This window comes from Cryptomeria japonica, chromosome 11 (genome assembly GCF_030272615.1).
Source record: "Cryptomeria japonica chromosome 11, Sugi_1.0, whole genome shotgun sequence".
Lineage (NCBI taxonomy): Eukaryota > Viridiplantae > Streptophyta > Pinopsida > Cupressales > Cupressaceae > Cryptomeria > Cryptomeria japonica.
Window position 1 is genome coordinate 196,250,435 of NC_081415.1, and position 20,709 is coordinate 196,271,143.

Sequence of the window (20,709 nt, forward strand, 5' to 3'; positions counted from 1 at the left end):
GTATTACACAATAAATGAATAACTGCCAGCATCCTATGGAAAATCCTCATGCAGGCTACATTACTCCTGCTCAAAAGGCCTCAAACATCTAAGCAATAACTTGTCAAAACCTTAAACCCTGATGCTCAAACCAAAGAAATGGATTTTCAATATAAAAAGAAATAGCAAACAAAATCAAGCAAAACAAAGAAAAGAAATATAAAACAACCAAAAACACTGAAGCAAGAACAAGAAACAAAAAAAGACATAACCCAACAATTAGAACTATATACAAAGATGATCCAGAAGCAACCGCCCAGAATGGAGAGAACAACAGAGGGTGACCTTTTGTCTTCCCCATCAGAGCAGTCCACACCCAGATCTCAATCTTGATCTGCATTTATTTTGAAAGTATCAAAGTACTTTTATAATATAAGTACATAAGAGTTACATTTCTGATGATATATTATCTAGTCTAAAACAAAGCATTGGCACTGTAGCATTGCTAAATGTATGTCCCTTGCACAAGTGTGATGACAGAGCTAGTTGTAGATGAAAAGAACCATGCAGAAGTGTGATGGCAGAGCTAGTTGCAGATGAAAAGAACCTATGAACTTGAGATCTGTGTATAGTTTCTGGTCATCTCAACTGAAGGACCTCTTAGAGTGAGGTGGGGTCTGGATAGAGCTTCCCTAATTGTATTAAAGACTATAGCCTTAATTTTATTAAGGATTACAACCAGCTGTTTACGATCACAAAACTGGGCGAGGGAGTAAAGTGATATATGATGATATACTTTTCTTCTGCTTTGTTATTCAATATTTAATGTTGTACCCCTGAAGTTTTGAACCTGGACTTGTAAGTTTTCAAACTCGAACCTCTGCATTAATTGGCTGTATGCCCTAATTGCCTACTTAAACATAAACCAAAAGCAACAGTGTAAACTATAGGTGATTGCCTGTATGCCCTAATTGCCTACTTTAACATAAACCTCTGCATTAAGCCATGCCATAGCATATTAAAAAGATAATATTTGTAGTTTAAGTCCTAAATTTTGATTTAATTGTGTAATTGATGAGACATTCTCTCATAATTGCTTCAAATGTGACGTTACAAATCTTTGACTGATAAGTTTTTGGGTATGTTAATATTTTTTCATGAAATATGAAACCAAAGGTCTTACTATTTGGAAAACATTATGATGTTTTTGCAGGTTGCATTTTGCATATTGTTGCTATTTTATATTCCCAATTTGGTCCCTTATTCAGGATACATTCCTGTTGAGAATGGAGCTTCCACTGTAGCTTGTGCAGAGTATGAACCTCTTCCAGCTGGAGAGCATGTTTGCCCTGAGCGACATGTGAATTTCTTTTCCAGTGAGCTACTTTCCATATCTTGTGTATCTTATGCGTATTTTATTACTTTTCTAATTATTTAGCATGTTGAAAAGTCTGGTATTGAAATACAATACATTGTTATTTTCTTGACACTTAGTTTTACCAGGTATGCAACAGTTATTCCTCACATATAAAAGTTTAAATAAATGTTTTATGATAGGAATCTTTTTTAGCTGGATGACGCCCCTCATGAGAGAAGGATATAAAAGGCCTGTTTCAGATAAGGATATTTGGCAGCTTGATACATGGGATCAAACTGAGACTCTTTATAATAAGTAAGCATGTTCTTCTTCTGGAGTGGATTTGGGTGTTAAATGAGCTTTTTATTGCTGGTTCTTTGTATTCAGTTTGAGATGAAAATGCACTTTCACAGCTTCCAGCGATGTTGGGAAGAAGAATGCAAGAAGCCAAAACCATGGCTATTAAGAGCATTGAATAGTAGTCTAGGAGCCCGGTACAGAATCCTAACCTATATCTATTTTGCTTTCTGTCAAATGTTTTTGGCATCTTCTTGATTTTGTCATCAGAATTGATTTCATGTTAGTATCAAATGAATTGATGAAGTTTCTATGGTGCGGGTTTGATTCCTTTTGATGTATAATCATGTTGCTGAATGTCTTCTTAGATTTCTATTGACAATCTGAAAATATGCATGTCTTGGCAACAAGGCAAATATGATTGTTAGATATGTATGATAGTATGGCATGTTTGTGATGTTTGTGTAGAAGGTGGAAATATAGTGAAGTAATTGCAACAAATTTTCCTTATGTTCAATGGTGTTTATGGTATGGGGATGGTAGGGAATGGTGAGATGCGTTTTAGGGATGGGAGTCTGGGGGTCCATTTTTGGAGGACAGCAGAAGGCAGAAGTATACATACATGCATGCACATACTCATGTATATACATATATATGGAAAGTCAATTTTTTAGAAGCCTAGCCATGCATGGCATCAAAATTCAAATTTAGACATTCATAAAATTTATTAAAGTTGATATTCAATGTTCAATGACTTAAAATAGAACAGAAATAAAGCTAAGTTGCCAGATTCTGCAAAAAATCCCACGGGTCCTGGTTCGGTTCGCACCAAATACTGGTCTGTTACAAATTCTCCTTAAATTCTGTCAGGGTTCGATTTTGGTCCAGGAAATTCTCTTAGAGGAACCCTGGCCGAATTTTGACGTATTTTGGACGAATTTCAGTGCCAGCGGCAGAACCCGGGATGAATCTGGGTGAAAAAGACATTTTTTAAAACTTTTTAAAACTTTTTTTTTTTGCCTAATTTAGTCTATTTGATACTCCAACCCTAAATTAGACCACTAAAAAGGTCAAATAGGTAAAACCTATCTCATTTGTTCAGTGATGGCTGATTGTTAATGTTGACATTATTATTTTTGAACATAAACATTGATATGGTGGTGTATTTTTGCATTTTGCTATGTTATTTGCCATTTGGACTAAAAGTCTACAACATTAATATATATGGTGGTGTATTTTGCTATTTATTTGCTGCTGCATATATGTATATATATATATATTTTTATTTCTATATGTTTTTGTACGGACGAACCCAAAGCGAACCCGAACCCACCCCCCCAAAAAATGAACGAATTTGCGAACCCGAATCTGAACCGGCAACTTAGAAATAAAGAGTAGGAATTTCGTTGTTTTCATCACAAAAAAGGCCCCAAGGATATAAAATCACAATTGAAAAAATGACCAACAATGGGGATGCAGTAAGATTAAAGAAATAAAAAATGTTGATTTTAAAATCTCAGATTAACAGTAAGAACAAAAATCAGAATTGTATCTTTGATAATGTTAATTTCCAGCTTATATTAACCTGTAGGTAAAATGATTAATAATGAACATTTAAACAAACATAGTAGAAGTTGAATGCATGAAACAACATAGACACATAACACAAGTTACCCTGGGAAACCTCCCTCTTGGAGGAAAAACCCAGCATGAAGTGATCCTCAGATCTGATTATAAATTAGATGTAACATTCTGAGTACAACACTTATTCTGAGTAACCTTTTATTTTGCTTCCTAGTTACAAAAAATCAACAAAAAAAACATAGTTGTAAGTACTGCTATGCCTCATTTGGGCTATCAATATCAAAATCAGCGTTTCTACAAAAAATGTACAAAAGTGAATGCAAAGTTGAGAAGATATTTGATAATTGATTGTGCAATATCAATGAGTAGGACATAAATGTTAAAGATAAATCAAAATGACTTATATCATGGCAGCATAATTCAGTTTAGGATTGATTAGGCATGCCAAAAGTACAAAGCAATTCTTTTGCTTGGGATTTCATCAGAAAAAACTCAGGACAAAAACATTGCTTTTCCATCTGGTGCAGCAGAACACACTCCAGCAATCTTGAAGCTATGATCCGTGTTTTAAAGTTAATGCAAATAATTTGATTTCATTGACCTCAAAGCTTCTTTGACTACTTGCAAATCTGCAAGAGAAGATATACCTATTATGCCAATTTGTCTTTTCGAAGTCTGGTCCTTCCGAAAGAGATCTTCAATGATCTTGTTAATGTTATTGAAATAAATGTATCAAGTTCTTGCACCGAAGCTCTTGTGGTAGTCTTGCAAGAACCATCAAAGTAAGGAATTTTTAGCTTGCCCATCTTCTTATGCAGTTCATGATTATGTAGCTACCACCTCCAGATCTACATGGTCTATTCCTTTCCGTGAAAGCCAAGTAATCTGGAACTGATATTTCAGCTTGAAATTCATCTCCCAATCCATTCCAATCCCTCCATACTTGCCTATGATATTCTTGATCAGTTGGTTTATTTTCTATTGGAGTGTTATTTCTTTGATTAAACATAAGAGGCCTAGAATTCACTGCTCCACTGAGTTTTTCCCATTTGTACTATTATTGTCATTGTTTCCAGCATTACCATTTATGCCATTATTATTTTGCATTAATTGAGCAACCATCTGGGTCATTTGTTGTTGTGATTGCGTGACAATGTTCATCATTTCCCACTGAGCTCTAGCCAAGTCAGTTAACATGTTTTCCACATTAGAGATTTCTGCTCTCCTTTCACCCATACCAAAATGATCCTCACTGTTTTGTCCGTCTCTGTCCCCATTATCCTGGCAACTGTTTCTTCTGCCTGTTCAATCTCAGGTTGAGTTTCAGTTTTGGGATTTGATCTGTTTCTTCTTAGGTATTAATGGTGTGTGCTAGGATCCGTTAATTATACCGAACAGGTTGCAATAATTTTTTGTGAGTTCTGATACCACTATAATGTATAGCCTTGGATTTTTTTTTGGGATGCTTGCTAAAACAGATGACAGAATAACATTGTCCCATTCATAGCCTTGGATTTTTTAAAGTATATTCCATTCATTGCTTTGAGGTTTTAAAAAACGTGCCATTTACATCACAATTCATAGCATAATATGATGATACAATAAGCTAGACATGCACAACATTAAATTAATTCAAATACAGTGCATTACAAATCTGTTCAAACCTGTTACAACCCATGTCCACAGAGGAATAGTCAACAGCAACATGAAATCAATCTTCTCCAAGACCCGATGAGCAGCAATAACACTCCAGATTGCCTCCCATGCCAAGAAAATCTCTGGATAAGCACTCATATCTCTTCAATATGCATAAACAGTAACTATTGAACCCTTCTAAAGCAAAGAACATCAATTTAAACCCGTGCTGTTACTAAAACCAAGTGCTGGAATACAGGGGTGACTGGAAAAATAAATTGTTTAAATTGTTTTCTTCTCATACTTAGATGTTGCGGCCCTTGTGATTGTACTGATACTGCTTTGGCGCACTCACACTGCTGCTCACCTTTTGTCCTTACACTGTTGCTTTTGATATGAATAATTTTCCAAAATTTCTAGCCAAAAATGGCTATGTAACTACCATGAAGTGCAACACAAATAACAGCACATGTTGACATAATAAACATAAATTATGTTGTCTATAGACAACCCTTTTAAAAGTTTTGTTAAAAAATGAAAATTTTACTCTAAGACATGCCCTTGGACTGACTTAATCCTCAGTCCATCCTCGATCCACGTTTCAAATTTCATTGCATTCTGAGTTTGTTTGCCATGTTTTTTCTTCAATTTTGGGTTTTTTTCTTCCTGACTGCATGTGAAAATTTTTCCTTTGATTGCAAGTTTTATTTTTCTCTTGTTTTAGTGTTGTAGGGAAATTTTAAAACAATTACAAGTGCACTTTATTTAAAACTTGTTACTTGTAACTTACTTTTTATTTCCCTCTTGCTTTTTATGTCTTTTAAGTTGTAGGAACTTTTTGGACAAATTACAAGTAAATTTAAAATTAACTTGTAATTTCTTTCAAAATTTCCTACTTAAATGATTTTGAGATGTAATAGGGATTTTATTTCCCTATTACATGTTTTGATGTTTTTGGTCACTTGTAAAGGGAATTTTATTTCCCTATGGCAAGTTCTTATTTTTGAGTTAAGTCATTAAAACTTGTAAAGGGGATTTTATTTCCCTATTACAAGTTATTTTGACATGTCTTTTTGTTCTTTTCTCTCACAAACCTGATTTTGCCTTATGAGTGGAAAAGTGAAGCAAAATTAAAACTTGTAAAAGGGTTTCTAAAACCTGATTTTGCTTGCATTTTAAATTTGTTATTTCTTCCTAAGAACTCAACCTGGTTTTTCTCCAAGGAGTTCAATTTTTTGAAGAATTTCAAACCGATTTTTGTGGGAGAATGCATTGAATGAAGGAGGCGTGGTGATTCTTATCCCTCTTTTGCTGGTTTATGGGCCATGTATTTCCCTTTTTGCAAGGCGTTTTTGCTGGTTTTGGAGCCATATTTTTACCTCCTTTGGAGCCATTTTTGCAGCATCAATGGAGGCGTTTTGGTCTCTCTAACCTAAACGTTTTGCTTCCTTGCTTCAACACGTACCTTTGCTAGGCGTTTGGACTCATTCTTCCTCCTCCTTGGATGTCGTTTTTGATGCTTATGGTTGAAATCCGAGTTTGTTAAAAACGTGGCAAGAGTTTCAACGTTTTGGTTTTGCCTTCTATTTAAGGAGCTGATTGTTTCTTTCAAAGTTATTCCATCTCTTTGGAGGTCATCTTGATCAAGCAAGGTATGTTTTGTTTTCTGTTTTGTCTTTATTTTATTTTTGTTGAAATTCCTTGATTGATCATGGTAGTTGTTTGTTTTGTTCTTGTTTCGTTTTGGGTTTGAGAGAGATCTTCCCATTTCTATCCATGTCTTGAATGCAATTTGAGAATTGCATTATCTTTCCCTTCACATTTTTCCCTCTTTACTTGCATTCGGGTTTTTAAAATTCGATTGGAAGTAAGATGAAAAAATGAGTTTTTCCCCTTTGGCTGAAAAGACTTCATCATCTTTTGCCAAAAGTTCAAGTTTCAAAGTTGTAAAAGGCTTGTCTTTTGAATTTCAAGTTTTAAAAACTTGATTACAAGTGAAGGTTTTTCTCATTCCGTTGAGGTTAAAATGAAGGTGATCATCCCAAATTCTTTCCTTATTCATCCGCATTCATTACCCTTGTTCACACTTTCCATTCCTATTTTCTTTTCCACGTCAAAATTCCATGTTTCACACATACTTGCGTTCGGGTTTTAAAAACCCAATTGCGAATATGTTCTACCCCACTTGCATACTTGTAATACACTTCTCAAGATCCAAAATTGACCAAAAGCCAAGTTTCAAGTGTTCCTACTTATTCAACATTTTCCTCTCAAGAGGGATAGAGTTTTTCCCCATTGAAAAGAAGAAATATGTTTCATTCGGCTAATCTTGATGTTGCTTTGACACTTCTAGATCTTCGTCGCAGTGCGCCAGGCTCTTGTTCAATGACTGATTTACCGTCATCTTCCTCTCAAAAGAAGATGAAATATAAATATGATAAGTACCAAAATGAGATATCTCCATCCCAAGTTTCCACTCCCATGGAGCACATCAAAGATACGGAAATAGGGCATGTTGACATGTTAGAGTTCGTTAAACGGGTGGAGGATCCCAAGGATAGCAATATGCAACGCTTGTTGGACAGCCACATTCACCATGCTTCTTCCTTTCCAGTGGATACCTATTGTGACCTTCTTCACACATCACCCCATTGAGAGTGGGGACCCTCTCCTTTCCTGCTTTCTAGGGTTTTTGTTAGTGTCCCGTGGCCTTCCGCATCAGTTTTGCTCAGTTTTGAATGGTTTGCAAACCAAGTGATAACAGAGTTTAGACACCGTCAAAGTGCCCAGAAACGCCAAAGGACGAAGAATGCAATTGATTTGAACGAATTTGGACAACTTTCTATTTTTGGAAAGTTTGCTTTTTTGCTTTTTCCTATTTTTTAGGAAGTTTCATTTTTTTCTTTTTTGGAGTGGGGACCTAGGGCTTGCATTGGTACCATTGGCCTGCATCAATCGCAATCGAAAATTTTCACGTTTTGACCCAAAAAGATAAGTTTCTACATTTTAGGGGTCATGGCGCTTCGAATGGGTTACCTAAGTATGGGTTTCTAATATCATCTTAATTTGGCTAAAATTGAAGAAGTTATCAAAGTTTGAAGTTTTCTAGGTATCTCTCTAAGTTTGGCTAATCATGTTTGGTGTCGAATGTTATGTCAGGAGCTTCACAAAGTCCGCCCTCCAAGGTTTCCAATCTTCCAAAGTCCGCCCAAGCAACTCCGCCCTATGGATGATGGAGAAGGTGCAAGGAAGTCAACAAAGTCCGCCTAAGGACATGGTGAGTGGTGTGTGAACATGAGAAAGTCTGCCCTTCTACAAAGACCAAGTGCATAAGGCAAGGAAAGTCCGCCTAGGACTAGTTTGCATTAAAAGTAAAGTCCGCCTAAGGGTGAAGGAAGCATGGTCATGACCTTCTCAAAGTCCGCCCTAGTAATGGTTGCAAAGTTAACATGATGATACACAAACTCATGGAAGTCCGCCCTACTTGATGAAGTGCTAAGACTTGTTCCATGAGTTTCAAAAACTCCGCCCTATGTTTGAAAGAGATGTTCCATGAACTTCATAAAGTCCGCCCTTGGAAGTATTAATGAAGATGATTGTGTGGTGCCACAAACTCTCTAAACTTCGCCCTAAAAGATGAACAAGTGTGGTGTCATGAGTTGGTTGAAGTCCGCCTCACTGATGAAAGATCAAACAAACTCCAAAGCATGCCTTGAAAATGATCAGATCATGGTAAGACCAGGTTTGAAGATGAGGTGTTAAGCTGAAGAGGAGTTCAAGTTCAAGATGAAATGATCAGATTTTGGTTAAGTATGAATGAATATGAAGTATGGTACCTTGTCTTGTTCCACCAATCTTCCAAAGTCCGCCCTATGCTGGAGTGTGGTGCCTTGTTTAGTTCCCCAACTTGAAATAAGTCCGCCCAAGTAAGATACTTGCTAAAATGAAAGACAAGAAGATGATGCCAGCAGAATCTATCATCCAAGTTAGAATTGAGTGCAAATTTGGAAAGTTTGGAAAGAAGAATATAGAAGATTGAGTTTGATTTGCAAACTAAAGACCAAATCAGAAACATTCTCTGCAGATTCAAAAGGCTAGGCAAGGATTAGAAACAAATTTTGAAGAGATTTTCTTAGTTTATAATCGTAAAATTGAACCTTCATACAAATATTTCATTCACTCTCTCATTTTTACACATGAGGTTTGAATTTCTTGAAGCAAGTTGAGAGCAATTAAGAGAGGTTTTCTGCAGGTAAAGAACATTTTGAGAGATAATAAGCAACAACTTGGACAGCTAGCTGAGAAATTTGGAGGGAGATAGAATCTTCTACATGAGTTCATATTTGTTCTATTCCCTTGCTAGAACTTATAGATACAGAGGCCTCACCTGTAGAGGAGAGGTGGGAAACAAGGACAATTAGTTTCCTGTTTACGATTGTTACCCCCAGTTGCATATGGAAGAAACATTACATTTCAAGAAGGTGAATGATGCATTTTTGATACATATCACGCGAACACTGCAAGGTGGATTACATCAGAGACTTTCTCAAGAGTCTAAGGACCTCATAAGCAGATTCGGGTATTGGTATGTCCAATACCCAAGATTCACCTGTATCAGAATTCAGGGATTTTCTGGATCTCCCTACAAGCTCCCAATTTATCCCACCAACCGAGTTGTGCTGTTGGAAGTTGTGAGGCAATTGGAGAGCTTCATGATGGTTCAGAGAGAGAAGCAAAAGAAGGCAGGAACATCTTCTCTCACTATTGGAAATGGATTGGAGATATGTCCATCATCACAAGTTGTTGCCACTGTGGAGAAAGAGTTGGCATGGTATCCCTTCTATCAATACAAGGCAAGAAGGAACTTTGATCCATTCCATAAGATGCAAAAGGTAGAAGGAATTGTATTTGAACACAAAACTGATTTGGAGGATTATCGGGCTAATGCAGCCAATAGTTTCGAAATCAGAAGAAGATTTTGGTCGAGAATTCCTCTAAGCATGGTGAGAGCAACGAAAATATTCAGGGTCGTTGATCAAGTAGAAGACAATCCTGAACTTGAACAACCGGGTTTCGAGAAGATAAGAAATGAGCCACTTGCCTTGATTGATTGGGCAGACGAGGAAAGATCAGATTTGGCAGACCTTATGAAGTTAGTGGTCGAATACTCCAAGTGGTGGACATCTTAAAAGACAAAGCAGCTAAAGTCCAAAGGTGTTGCCTTGACTTATGATTTGATGGGAATGGATGACTCTATGTCTTCCAACCATGGTATTTCTTTAGGCAATGCTCGCAATCTAGAAAGTGTTGGGTCCCGGAAGAGAAAAGAACCTATTAGAAGTTCTGGAAAGGCCAAGGGAAAGAAAATTATTGGGGAAAGACGTGAATCAAATGAAGCTCATTTGACCTTGAGTGCCGCATCTGCTGAGCCTGACCAGAATACAATTGAAGAACATGAGATGGACACAAATATAGAGGATAATGAAGTAAGAGTGCCTTCTCCTTCGATTGAAGAGATAATGAGAGAGGCTGTCCAAAATCCAGCCAAGGAACTAATTTTTACTAGAGCTACATAGGTTGAAAAATCTGAGACTCCAGAGGTTTTTCTTGATGGTATAGTTACTGGACCTAGAGAAATAGATGGTGGATTTGATAAAGATACTATGGAGCAATAAACCATTCCAGATTGGTTGAGGGAAAGAATGAAGGCTAAAGCTCCTAAGGAAGCTCTTTAAGAGGAGAATACAACAACATTCCTGGCTATGGTGAGTAAACCTGTTGAAATAAGACAGCCCAAACTAGCCAAGAGATTCTCTTTAATTCAAAGAGATAGCGCAGGATTCAGATCAATGCAGGTAGCTGTACCCAAAGAAGGCAAAACTTGGGATAACATCACTACTGAGGATTATAAAATCATCACTATGAATTTGGGTAAGCCTACTCAAACCCAAGAGATCCAAGATTTTGATGATTTTTGCAACACTCTCAAAGCAAGACTAGCCATGGAAAAGGAAAAAAGAAGGAAGGTTGATGAAGAGAATCAACAATGGAGAAAATATGTTCTCCATCTAACTAAGCCACTTAATCATGATATACCAGTTACCCCTCCACAACCTCTTCCGTAGGAGTCGATGAAAGATTATGAGGACATGAAGGGCACATTCAGGCAAGTTAAGGAATGGACCTCAGATGCTTCGGCACGTGTTGACGTACTTGTGGAAAATTTGGTATCAACACATGAGTCGGCTTATTCATTGGTCAGCAGAATTCAGGACTTAGCTGCAAATTGGGAGGATATTGAGGAAATACAAGACGAAATACTTCCACAATTGAGGATTATCTGAGGTTTGTCAAAGCAAGACTTGATAGATGCAGGTGTCATCCAGGCTGGGGATAAGTATGGTTTTAACACTTGGTATTGTGCCTTGGTCACCAGGATTGAGGTCCTGAAGAAATCAGAGACTAAGTGTTCTGAAATTGAGAAAAATGTTAGAGAAATTTTAAGTGAAGTGTTTCATGTGGCATCAGAAATTTGGCAAATGTCATGTCCCCTTTCTAGAGTGGACATCAGAGACGGAGGAGTTGGCCTATCATTGGAGTCTCGTAGGCTAGCAGAGGTTGATTGGGACTCATTCAGTGCATATAGTGATTGGATTTTGGCTTTACAGGCAGTTTGGAGCCAGTTTGGAGCAGTTCCTAGATTTTAGGGGGTATCCCTAAATTTTAGGAGGTCGTGACAGTTGCCAGTCGTGAGGTTATTCATGACCTTTTAGATGGTTTCAGTTTCAAAGAGATTGGGCTTGTTTCCTAAATTTTAGGAACATCCCTAGATTTTAGGGATGAGACTACCAGTGAATCCTTGATTTCCGACTTCAGTCACAGACAGGTGACAGGATGATTTTAGGGTTTGTAATGTCAGTTGGGCATTTTGTGGCTATTTGGGTTATATTTTTAATATTTCCTAAGTTAGCGTTTAATAATTAAATAAGGCTAAGTTGTTAGCCATTTTGGAGTAATAAGGGGATTTTTGGTCTCATCTGGATGCGCATCCTATTGTGTGATAGCTCGTTGGAAAGATCTTGAAATTCTTTAAATCTTTCTCTTTGGTCTCAGGGCAATTCAGTGAGCGGATTTCTGTCTATGGGGAAAAAGGTCATTTTCTAGTAACATGACCACTTTAAAATAAGAAATTATAACATTTCCACTAGACCACGCCACTTGGAGACAATTAGGGTTCGATTTGCAATTGAGAGGGGTTATAAGGGGATAGGAGCTTCATTCTATGATTATCTTTTACACATTTTACATCTTGGATTTGAGATTTGGCTCTGGAAGAGCTTTTCAGCATCTGGGACGCCAACCCCAATGCCTTGCCTGTTTGGGACGTAGCCCCCAATACAGTGGTTTGGATTTGTTTGCAGCTATTAGCATCTTGGAGATTGTACGGCATTCTTTCTGGAGGTTCAGCAATTCTGACAGAGTTCAGCGTGGGGTTTGGGGTTTCTAACCAGTTGGGTGTACTTGGCAACCATACGGCTGTACCTGGCAGCCACTTTCCTTCCCACGTGCAGCACTTGGAGGGCTGGAATCTTGCCACAACTTCATTCCTAGTTATGTTACTCTTTCAGCATCCAGGTTGGAATTATTCCTGATTGTAATCTTCCTGAAATTATTGGAAATCTTCATCTGGTCAAATATTTGATTTTATATTCAGAAATCTGCCTTGAATCGAATTTGTTTTGGCTGTATATGAACTTCATTTTCAGTACTTTGTTCATGTACTTGTACTTCATTATTTACTTGTTGAAAAATCATCAAAATACAAAAAGAATTCAACCCTTCTGCAACTTCTGTCTATTTCTGAAAGAAAATATTAATAAGCAGGAAAAATCAATTTAAATAAATAAAAATTACAGCAGATTGGTAAAAGAGATCCATCAGGGATCTTTCAGTGGTATCAGAGCTTTGATCTTGCCAGCCTGTTGGGTGAAGATCAAGAGTTCTAATTCAGATTTGAGTTTAGTTTGGTTGAAAATCAAATTGGACATCATGACAGGGTTGTTTAGAAATAAACAAGCAGGAAAAGAATTTGAACAAACACCTTCAAGGAGTTCCAGACAGTCTAAGGGTACAACTCCTTCAACAAGTACAAGGAGAAGGTCTCCTGCCAAGACATTCAATGATATAGTTATGAACAACTATGATAAGTATTGCTCTCTTCCTAAAAAGATACGTGACCACCTTTCCTTCACACAATTCATGGGTGTACCAGTTGAAGATGACTTGATGTTTTCAAGTCCACATCATCAACCAAGAACAAAACAAGAGTCAATTGAGAGCAAGGGAAGCAAAGGAAGAGGAGCAGATATGATGTTTACCAGTGAGATTGGTAGGAAACTATTTGAAGATTTTGAGAGACATTTAGATCCAATTGGTGCCTCTTTGGTTGGTTACAACGCTGTCCCATCATTTTTGGTGGAAGATGTGAAGGAAGAGTTTGTAACTTCAAGCAATACACAAGACATTCATGAGAGGTTTGATGAGTTTTCAGATTGCCCAAAGACTGATTTTGAATCAGCAATTGATGAAGAACATGAGGTTGAAATGGACAGCGTAAGTTTGGATTCATTTGTCACACTACTTCCTCTTCTCAATTGGGAAGACCATGAGGAAAGTCGAAATTTAATGGTGTGTAGTGACTCCAAAGATTTGTCACCACAGTATGATCATAATTCTGAAGTCCATAACAGCAGTGACATAACTTATCTCCCTCAAGATATGACAGCCTTTGGTGATGAAGAGAATAGAGATTTGCATTCTACATTTGCGGGTGCTTATGGTACAAGCATGGGTTATGCTGATGCAAATAATACAACTCACCATAAGTCTGATTTTGTGTACTTTGGGGCAGCTGATATAAAACATTGCCAAAAGTTGAACGAAGATTGGTTACATAGAGCTGCCCAAGCAAAAACGCTTGCTGCCCAAGCAAGACACCACCTCCAAAGAGTCAAAGAGCGTCACAATCGGTTAGATGACGCAAGGATACAAAGAGAATCATCCATTAGATCTTTATTTCTTCCAAGGGAAGAAAAGGACAGCGAAGATATATTGAATGGAAATAGAAATCAGTTTGATTTTCTGAGTTTGATCAGCAATTTTCCTTCATCTAATGAGTCAAATTTGAAACCTTGCATTGAGAACATTCAAGTTGGGAAGACTAGGTGTGAAGTTTATGAGTTGTTAGGTGGCATTCATAGTGGACCAACCACTGAAGGTTTATCCATGTTGCAGAACAAAAACATCTACTATTCATTTGTGGACTTGTCACCTCTTTCATATGATAGGGCAGCGATGTACTTATTAATTGGTGACTCAGTTTTCTTAGATGTGATAGTGGGCTATGAAGATCAGCGTGTAAGAGACTATATTTGGTGCATGGCTAAACAATATATTTATTTGGCATCCTCCAATGAAGACATACTAACTTGTGGAGAAATTGAGCAAGTTGCAGCCGCTGATCAAAGGTTTTGGAGAGGTTTCCATCACACTTTGCTTGTTGGAAATTGTCTTATTGATGGGTCCATTTCAACATTGAAGATTGGTGGTATTTATGGTTTCACAGTGGCTATAGAGAGACACGGTATCGAAGATGCCTCTTACTATCATTGTCTCTTCATGACAGATGGATGTGGATTTAGTTTTATTTGGGATCCAGGTGTTGATTCATTTGATACAGCGTCTTATAGGGATTATAGTATGTTGCTCCAAATATTAAGATTATATGGCACTTATATCAGAGGAGAGCAGCAGGAGCAGTTTATGTCCTACAGGTGGTTTGTGTGGGATCATGGTATAGACATGTGTAGTACCTTCCTTTTGTGGATCCTACATGGGTTGCTTCACTTCAGATGTATAGATGTAGTCGTGGGTGTACAATGGTTGTTGACACTTGGACGGTATGTTCGGAATATCACGAGGATGGAGCTGGAGTTTACCCACTATCCATCTCAGTTTATCGAGCAGAGTGGGACGACAGTTGATCCACAGGTTGATTGTCATCAGATAGCTGGCGTGGATGAGTTATGTGATGTTACTCCTAGTGAGTACTTTGAGCCAGTTGATGTGGCAATTTCACCTGATTCTTTAGACAGGGTGATTGTTTCATTGCTAGTTGGTGATTACATATTTTTAGATGCCAGCTTGGACAGTGATGATTTTAGTCAGTATTATATATTGTCTAGTGAGTTGGCATTAGATCTTCCGGCACATCAGCAGCAGTGTGTGGCAGTTGTGTGTCACTTGTGTCAAATGGGGTCAGATCACAGAGGGTCTTCCATGGATTGATATTCATTGGATATTATGACGGATGTTATGCATGTTGGTGATCACAGACACACTAGTGGTCTTGGCATTTATGGATATTTGATCTATGGAGATGATATAGTTTTCCATTGCTCACTTGAGGTATTCAGCGGGAGCTATGCTTCGCTCTGGGACCCAGACAGTGTTGATTTGACAGCACAGGTGCTTCAGCATTTTGAGGAGCCATTCCAAACCGGGGCATTGCATGTTGTTTATATCAGAGATGAGCAGCAGTTACATGCAATGATTTGTTTACATCTTATTTGGGATGGTGGAGGATTGGTGTTTCAGTTGCTTGTGGGCAAGCAACTCCGAGAGGGGAGGCTTGTCATGTCCCCTTTCTAGAGTGGACATCAGAGACGGAGGAGTTGGCCTATCATTGGAGTCTCGTAGGCTAGCAGAGGTTGATTGGGACTCATTCAGTGCATATAGTGATTGGATTTTGGCTTTACAGGCAGTTTGGAGCCAGTTTGGAGCAGTTCCTAGATTTTAGGGGGTATCCCTAAATTTTAGGAGGTCGTGACAGTTGCCAGTCGTGAGGTTATTCATGACCTTTTAGATGGTTTCAGTTTCAAAGAGATTGGGCTTGTTTCCTAAATTTTAGGAACATCCCTAGATTTTAGGGATGAGACTACCAGTGAATCCTTGATTTCCGACTTCAGTCACAGACAGGTGACAGGATGATTTTAGGGTTTGTAATGTCAGTTGGGCATTTTGTGGCTATTTGGGTTATATTTTTAATATTTCCTAAGTTAGCGTTTAATAATTAAATAAGGCTAAGTTGTTAGCCATTTTGGAGTAATAAGGGGATTTTTGGTCTCATCTGGATGCGCATCCTATTGTGTGATAGCTCGTTGGAAAGATCTTGAAATTCTTTAAATCTTTCTCTTTGGTCTCAGGGCAATTCAGTGAGCGGATTTCTGTCTATGGGGAAAAAGGTCATTTTCTAGTAACATGACCACTTTAAAATAAGAAATTATAACATTTCCACTAGACCACGTCACTTGGAGACAATTAGGGTTCGATTTGCAATTGAGAGGGGTTATAAGGGGATAGGAGCTTCATTCTATGATTATCTTTTACACATTTTACATCTTGGATTTGAGATTTGGCTCTGGAAGAGCTTTTCAGCATCTGGGACGCCAACCCCAATGCCTTGCCTGTTTGGGACGTAGCCCCCAATACAGTGGTTTGGATTTGTTTGCAGCTATTAGCATCTTGGAGATTGTACGGCATTCTTTCTGGAGGTTCAGCAATTCTGACAGAGTTCAGCGTGGGGTTTGGGGTTTCTAACCAGTTGGGTGTACTTGGCAACCATACGGCTGTACCTGGCAGCCACTTTCCTTCCCACGTGCAGCACTTGGAGGGCTGGAATCTTGCCACAACTTCATTCCTAGTTATGTTACTCTTTCAGCATCCAGGTTGGAATTATTCCTGATTGTAATCTTCCTGAAATTATTGGAAATCTTCATCTGGTCAAATATTTGATTTTATATTCAGAAATCTGCCTTGAATCGAATTTGTTTTGGCTGTATATGAACTTCATTTTCAGTACTTTGTTCATGTACTTGTACTTCATTATTTACTTGTTGAAAAATCATCAAAATACAAAAAGAATTCAACCCTTCTGCAACTTCTGTCTATTTCTGAAAGAAAATATTAATAAGCAGGAAAAATCAATTTAAATAAATAAAAATTACAGCAGATTGGTAAAAGAGATCCATCAGGGATCTTTCAGCAAAGGGAGGGTATGCGAGAAAAACACATGCAGGCAGAGAACCTGAGAGCTAGGGGATGATTGATAAGGGGGATCTCTCACGAATTGTGAGTTTTCAACTCATTGACGAAAACTTTCTTGCTCAGGCAGTTGAGTGGGAATGCATCCTCGCCATGTGTACTGACGATGTGGACGTTGTCGACTTCCAGATTAGTAACTTGCCAAGTGTCACTATGGAAGAGGTTCAACTCATTGTGTCTAGATCAGAGTTCCCAAACTCGCCGCGAGTCAGGCGAGTTCGCCGAGTTGGCGAGTCGAGCCAAGCTCGGCGAGTTTTGCTTACTCGTGACTCGGACTCGGCGAGTTTTGACCATAACTCGCCTGACTCGCGAGTCAGGCGAGTTATGGCAAAACTCGCCGAGTCCAAGCTCCAAAACTCGGCCACCACAGGTCAATGTTTTGACTTGTTTGACAGGTTAGTATGTTCGTCAGGATTCATATATGGAATATAACATTTAAGTATAAGTGACATTTCCTTATGTCTTTTCTCTTTCTTATACTTTAAGTTATATTCCATATATATTGTCAGGATGTTTGAGAGTGGTTTCGGACCTCCATGAGTTATAATGCAAAATCTAGTTTTTGGAGGATCCTTCAAATTTCCAGACTTAGTCAAATTTCAGGCCATTTCAGGATCAAGATGACATTCCAGACTTTTAAGGCGAGTTCACTCTGACCATGATGTAAGGGATGGGACCTAGGAGGACACTATGCATTCAACCAAGGTTTGATTTAGCAACTTGAAGCGTGACCAGATAGTACACAAGAACCCTAGGAATGATCTAAATAACCCCTAATCACTCAACTGACCTAACCTCCTTCACTCCACCTTGAGGAGATCCACCCGATTTGATGACCTTTGAGAAACTCAATCCCTTTAATGCAAAGGCTAAGACACTAAAACGACCAACAACAAAACTAAAAGAGCTAACCCTAGAAAGCAAAAAGTGGGGGTCTTCATTTGCAATGGGGCGATGTGTGAGTACCTCACAACAGGGATGTTTCTTAAAATTTTGAAAAAAGGGGGTGAGTTGGGGATATTTCCTACCTATCCCCACATCCCAAAAAATCCCCCCATGGGGCACAAGGTTATTTTTGGCAAGGGACATGTCTCTGAGGAGCATATTTCAAACCCTTCTGGCCTCACAATTCCCCCTTCCATCCAACATATATATAGCCTAAAAACTAACAGGTCCAAGAAAGACCAAGGTCAACTATAGTCCCAAGGTAAAACCTAAGTTCAAAAAGCACACTATTTAATGCTACCATACACAAGCATTCCTTACAATTTCCAAATGAAGATGTTCATGATGTCTCATGTTGGTGCTCCCAAAATTTCAATTTGGCCAAAGAAAATACTAAACAAAAGCCCCAAACAAGTAGATACTCTACCAGCATGCCTTTCATGGCATAACAAGCTAGCACACATTATAATTGGGCTTTATTCAATAATGGGTACATGAAACAAGTTTTAAATTGTTAAAAATCTCTTAATTTCAAGGTTTTTTTAATTTTGCCGAGTCATTGCCGAGTCGTTGCCGAGTCATAGCCGAGTCACGAGTCGAGTCAGCCTTGCCGAGTCCGAGCCGAGTCCGAGTCTGGGAACTTTGGTCTAGATACATTGAATCTGCAAAATGGGAAACTGGACACTCACCTCAATGATAATAGCAACTATGCCACATGTCACTCTTTTGTCTATTCTAACTGATAGAGTTTTAAGAAACCCTAATTAGGGTTTGTAACTTCCAATTTGGGCCCTTGATCACTATTTGATCTCGACCGTTGTTTGTTTTTTGGAAACTATATAAGGCTACCTCCTCTCATTTGGAGAGTGTGAGGTTTTTGATATATTATTGTGTGAAGGTCATTTTTCAAATAATACATTGCATGTGTGCTTTCTTTTAAGGCTTTGTAATCTCTGTTATTTGAGTGATTAGCATGGTTTCAATTTCCTCAACACATTAATTAGAAGTTAATTTAGATTTGCTTTCAAAGTTGTTAGAGTTGAATGAAAGATTTGATAAGTATTAATTAACGGTGTATCTCCGCTCATACTTTTGGTGAATGGATGATTTCCATTTCACTGTGCAAAGTTAGTCTGAACCTATCCCCTGTGTATGCCAAAACTTCGATCATAAGCACAACCTATTGAAGATTGCACCCGCTTTGTGTTGTCCTTAGTGTGGCGAAGCAAAGTGCGGTTTTCCGAGAACACCCAGTTAATACCGTCTCTAGAATCCGTAGGTTTAGATCAGCTTTCTTAACCCTATCCCCTTTTATCTAAGTTCAGAAGCTTGAAAGACACTTGTAAACGTAAGTTCCCCCTTGAGATTTTCAGCATACACTACCCAAATAGCTATTCCACTAAAGTCGCTTGTTCGCACATATAGACCTTGGAATCACCAGCGGTGATTTTTCAGGAGATGATAGAATACCTTTGGATATCTTATTCTAACGTTTGGTAGATGATAAAACGTACACCAACACTACCCTAGAACCTGAGTTCGTTCTTGCTTGTGGCAATCATTTTGACAAAGAGACAAGAACTATTAGGAATGATGATGGGGAAGTGATAATCCGTCTTGATGCAGACACTATTGAGAAGGTTTTTAGAATACCACCAGCACCTGTGTACATAGAGATCTCCAAAGATAGTGTAGCTGAGTACTATGCTTCAAGAGAAAACTATTGCAAACGCCATATCAATAGATGGATCAATGAGCCACTAGCTACTTTTACAAGGTGGGCAAAGTTGTACCGTAGTGATTTCAAGTGGGAAATCGGAGACACAATCACTCTTCTTAGCAGGATGATGGGTTTGGAAGATTCTAATGTTTTTGAACCATGGATGTATAAGTTCATCATGCTCATAAGGCAGTCTCAACACATCTCTTGGGGTGAGATCATCAATAATACCCTTTGTGAACAACTTGCAGGAGTTCCTTCCTCTATGACATTCTACATGAACTCATATTTAGTGTATATAGCAGCATCACTCAGACACTTCCCTGGTCTTTCTACCAAGGGTGATCACTCGCTTATACTTGTTTGGGATTACTATGACCAACTGCCTTTGAGACCTAGCAGATTGCACTATAGGAGGGTTCGGGACGCCTTCTTTGGTCATTATATGTGCCTGTTTTACAAGACATTGAAAAAGAGAAAAGTGTTAGATGCCACATGGGAGAAGGTGAATGAATACGGCTACTTATTCTTTCAATTCCCAACTTTCACCTACATGAGAGTTGGATGTTACAACGGCCAGCCATATATGCTTCCTAGGTATCCAACTGATAAGATCATTTTTATGGAGTTGGGAAGACAGATTATGGTTGTTCATGCACATCAATCTGTTAAGCATAAGGTTGGAATGGGAATTTCTACAAATAACCCATTAAAAGTTGGCCATTATTCCCTCATTACATCCACCAAAGCCAAGGCCATGGAGATCGAAATGCAGGAAATAAAACTCAAATGGTTCAAGCCAAGAGTAGATTTTGATTACCGAGGCATGAAGGAAAAGATTAAAAAGTCCTTCATGCATGTGCATCGGATAGAAGACATTTGGGTTGATCTCCGTACAGAAAAGGAGGTTCGTAAGATGGATTATTGCAGACTCTCTTGAGCAGATTGTTGACCTGAACTTGGTGAACATTACTGAAGGAATGATTGATGATGGAGTGATACTTGATCTTGAATATATTGAAAAGAGAGT

At 38.3% G+C, this 20,709-nt stretch overlaps 1 protein-coding gene across 1 annotated transcript in view; it reads left to right on the forward strand.

Annotated features, from left to right (window-relative positions):
- LOC131044010 (ABC transporter C family member 2) overlaps window positions 1-20,709 on the forward strand; it is a 189,717-nt gene that overhangs the window by 24,414 nt on the left and 144,594 nt on the right. Inside the window, exons 4-6 of the mRNA XM_057977274.2 lie at window positions 1,193-1,355; window positions 1,537-1,651; window positions 1,750-1,830. Coding sequence (XP_057833257.2) covers window positions 1,193-1,355; window positions 1,537-1,651; window positions 1,750-1,830 — 359 coding nt within the window. The remainder of the gene's footprint in view (window positions 1-1,192; window positions 1,356-1,536; window positions 1,652-1,749; window positions 1,831-20,709) is intronic.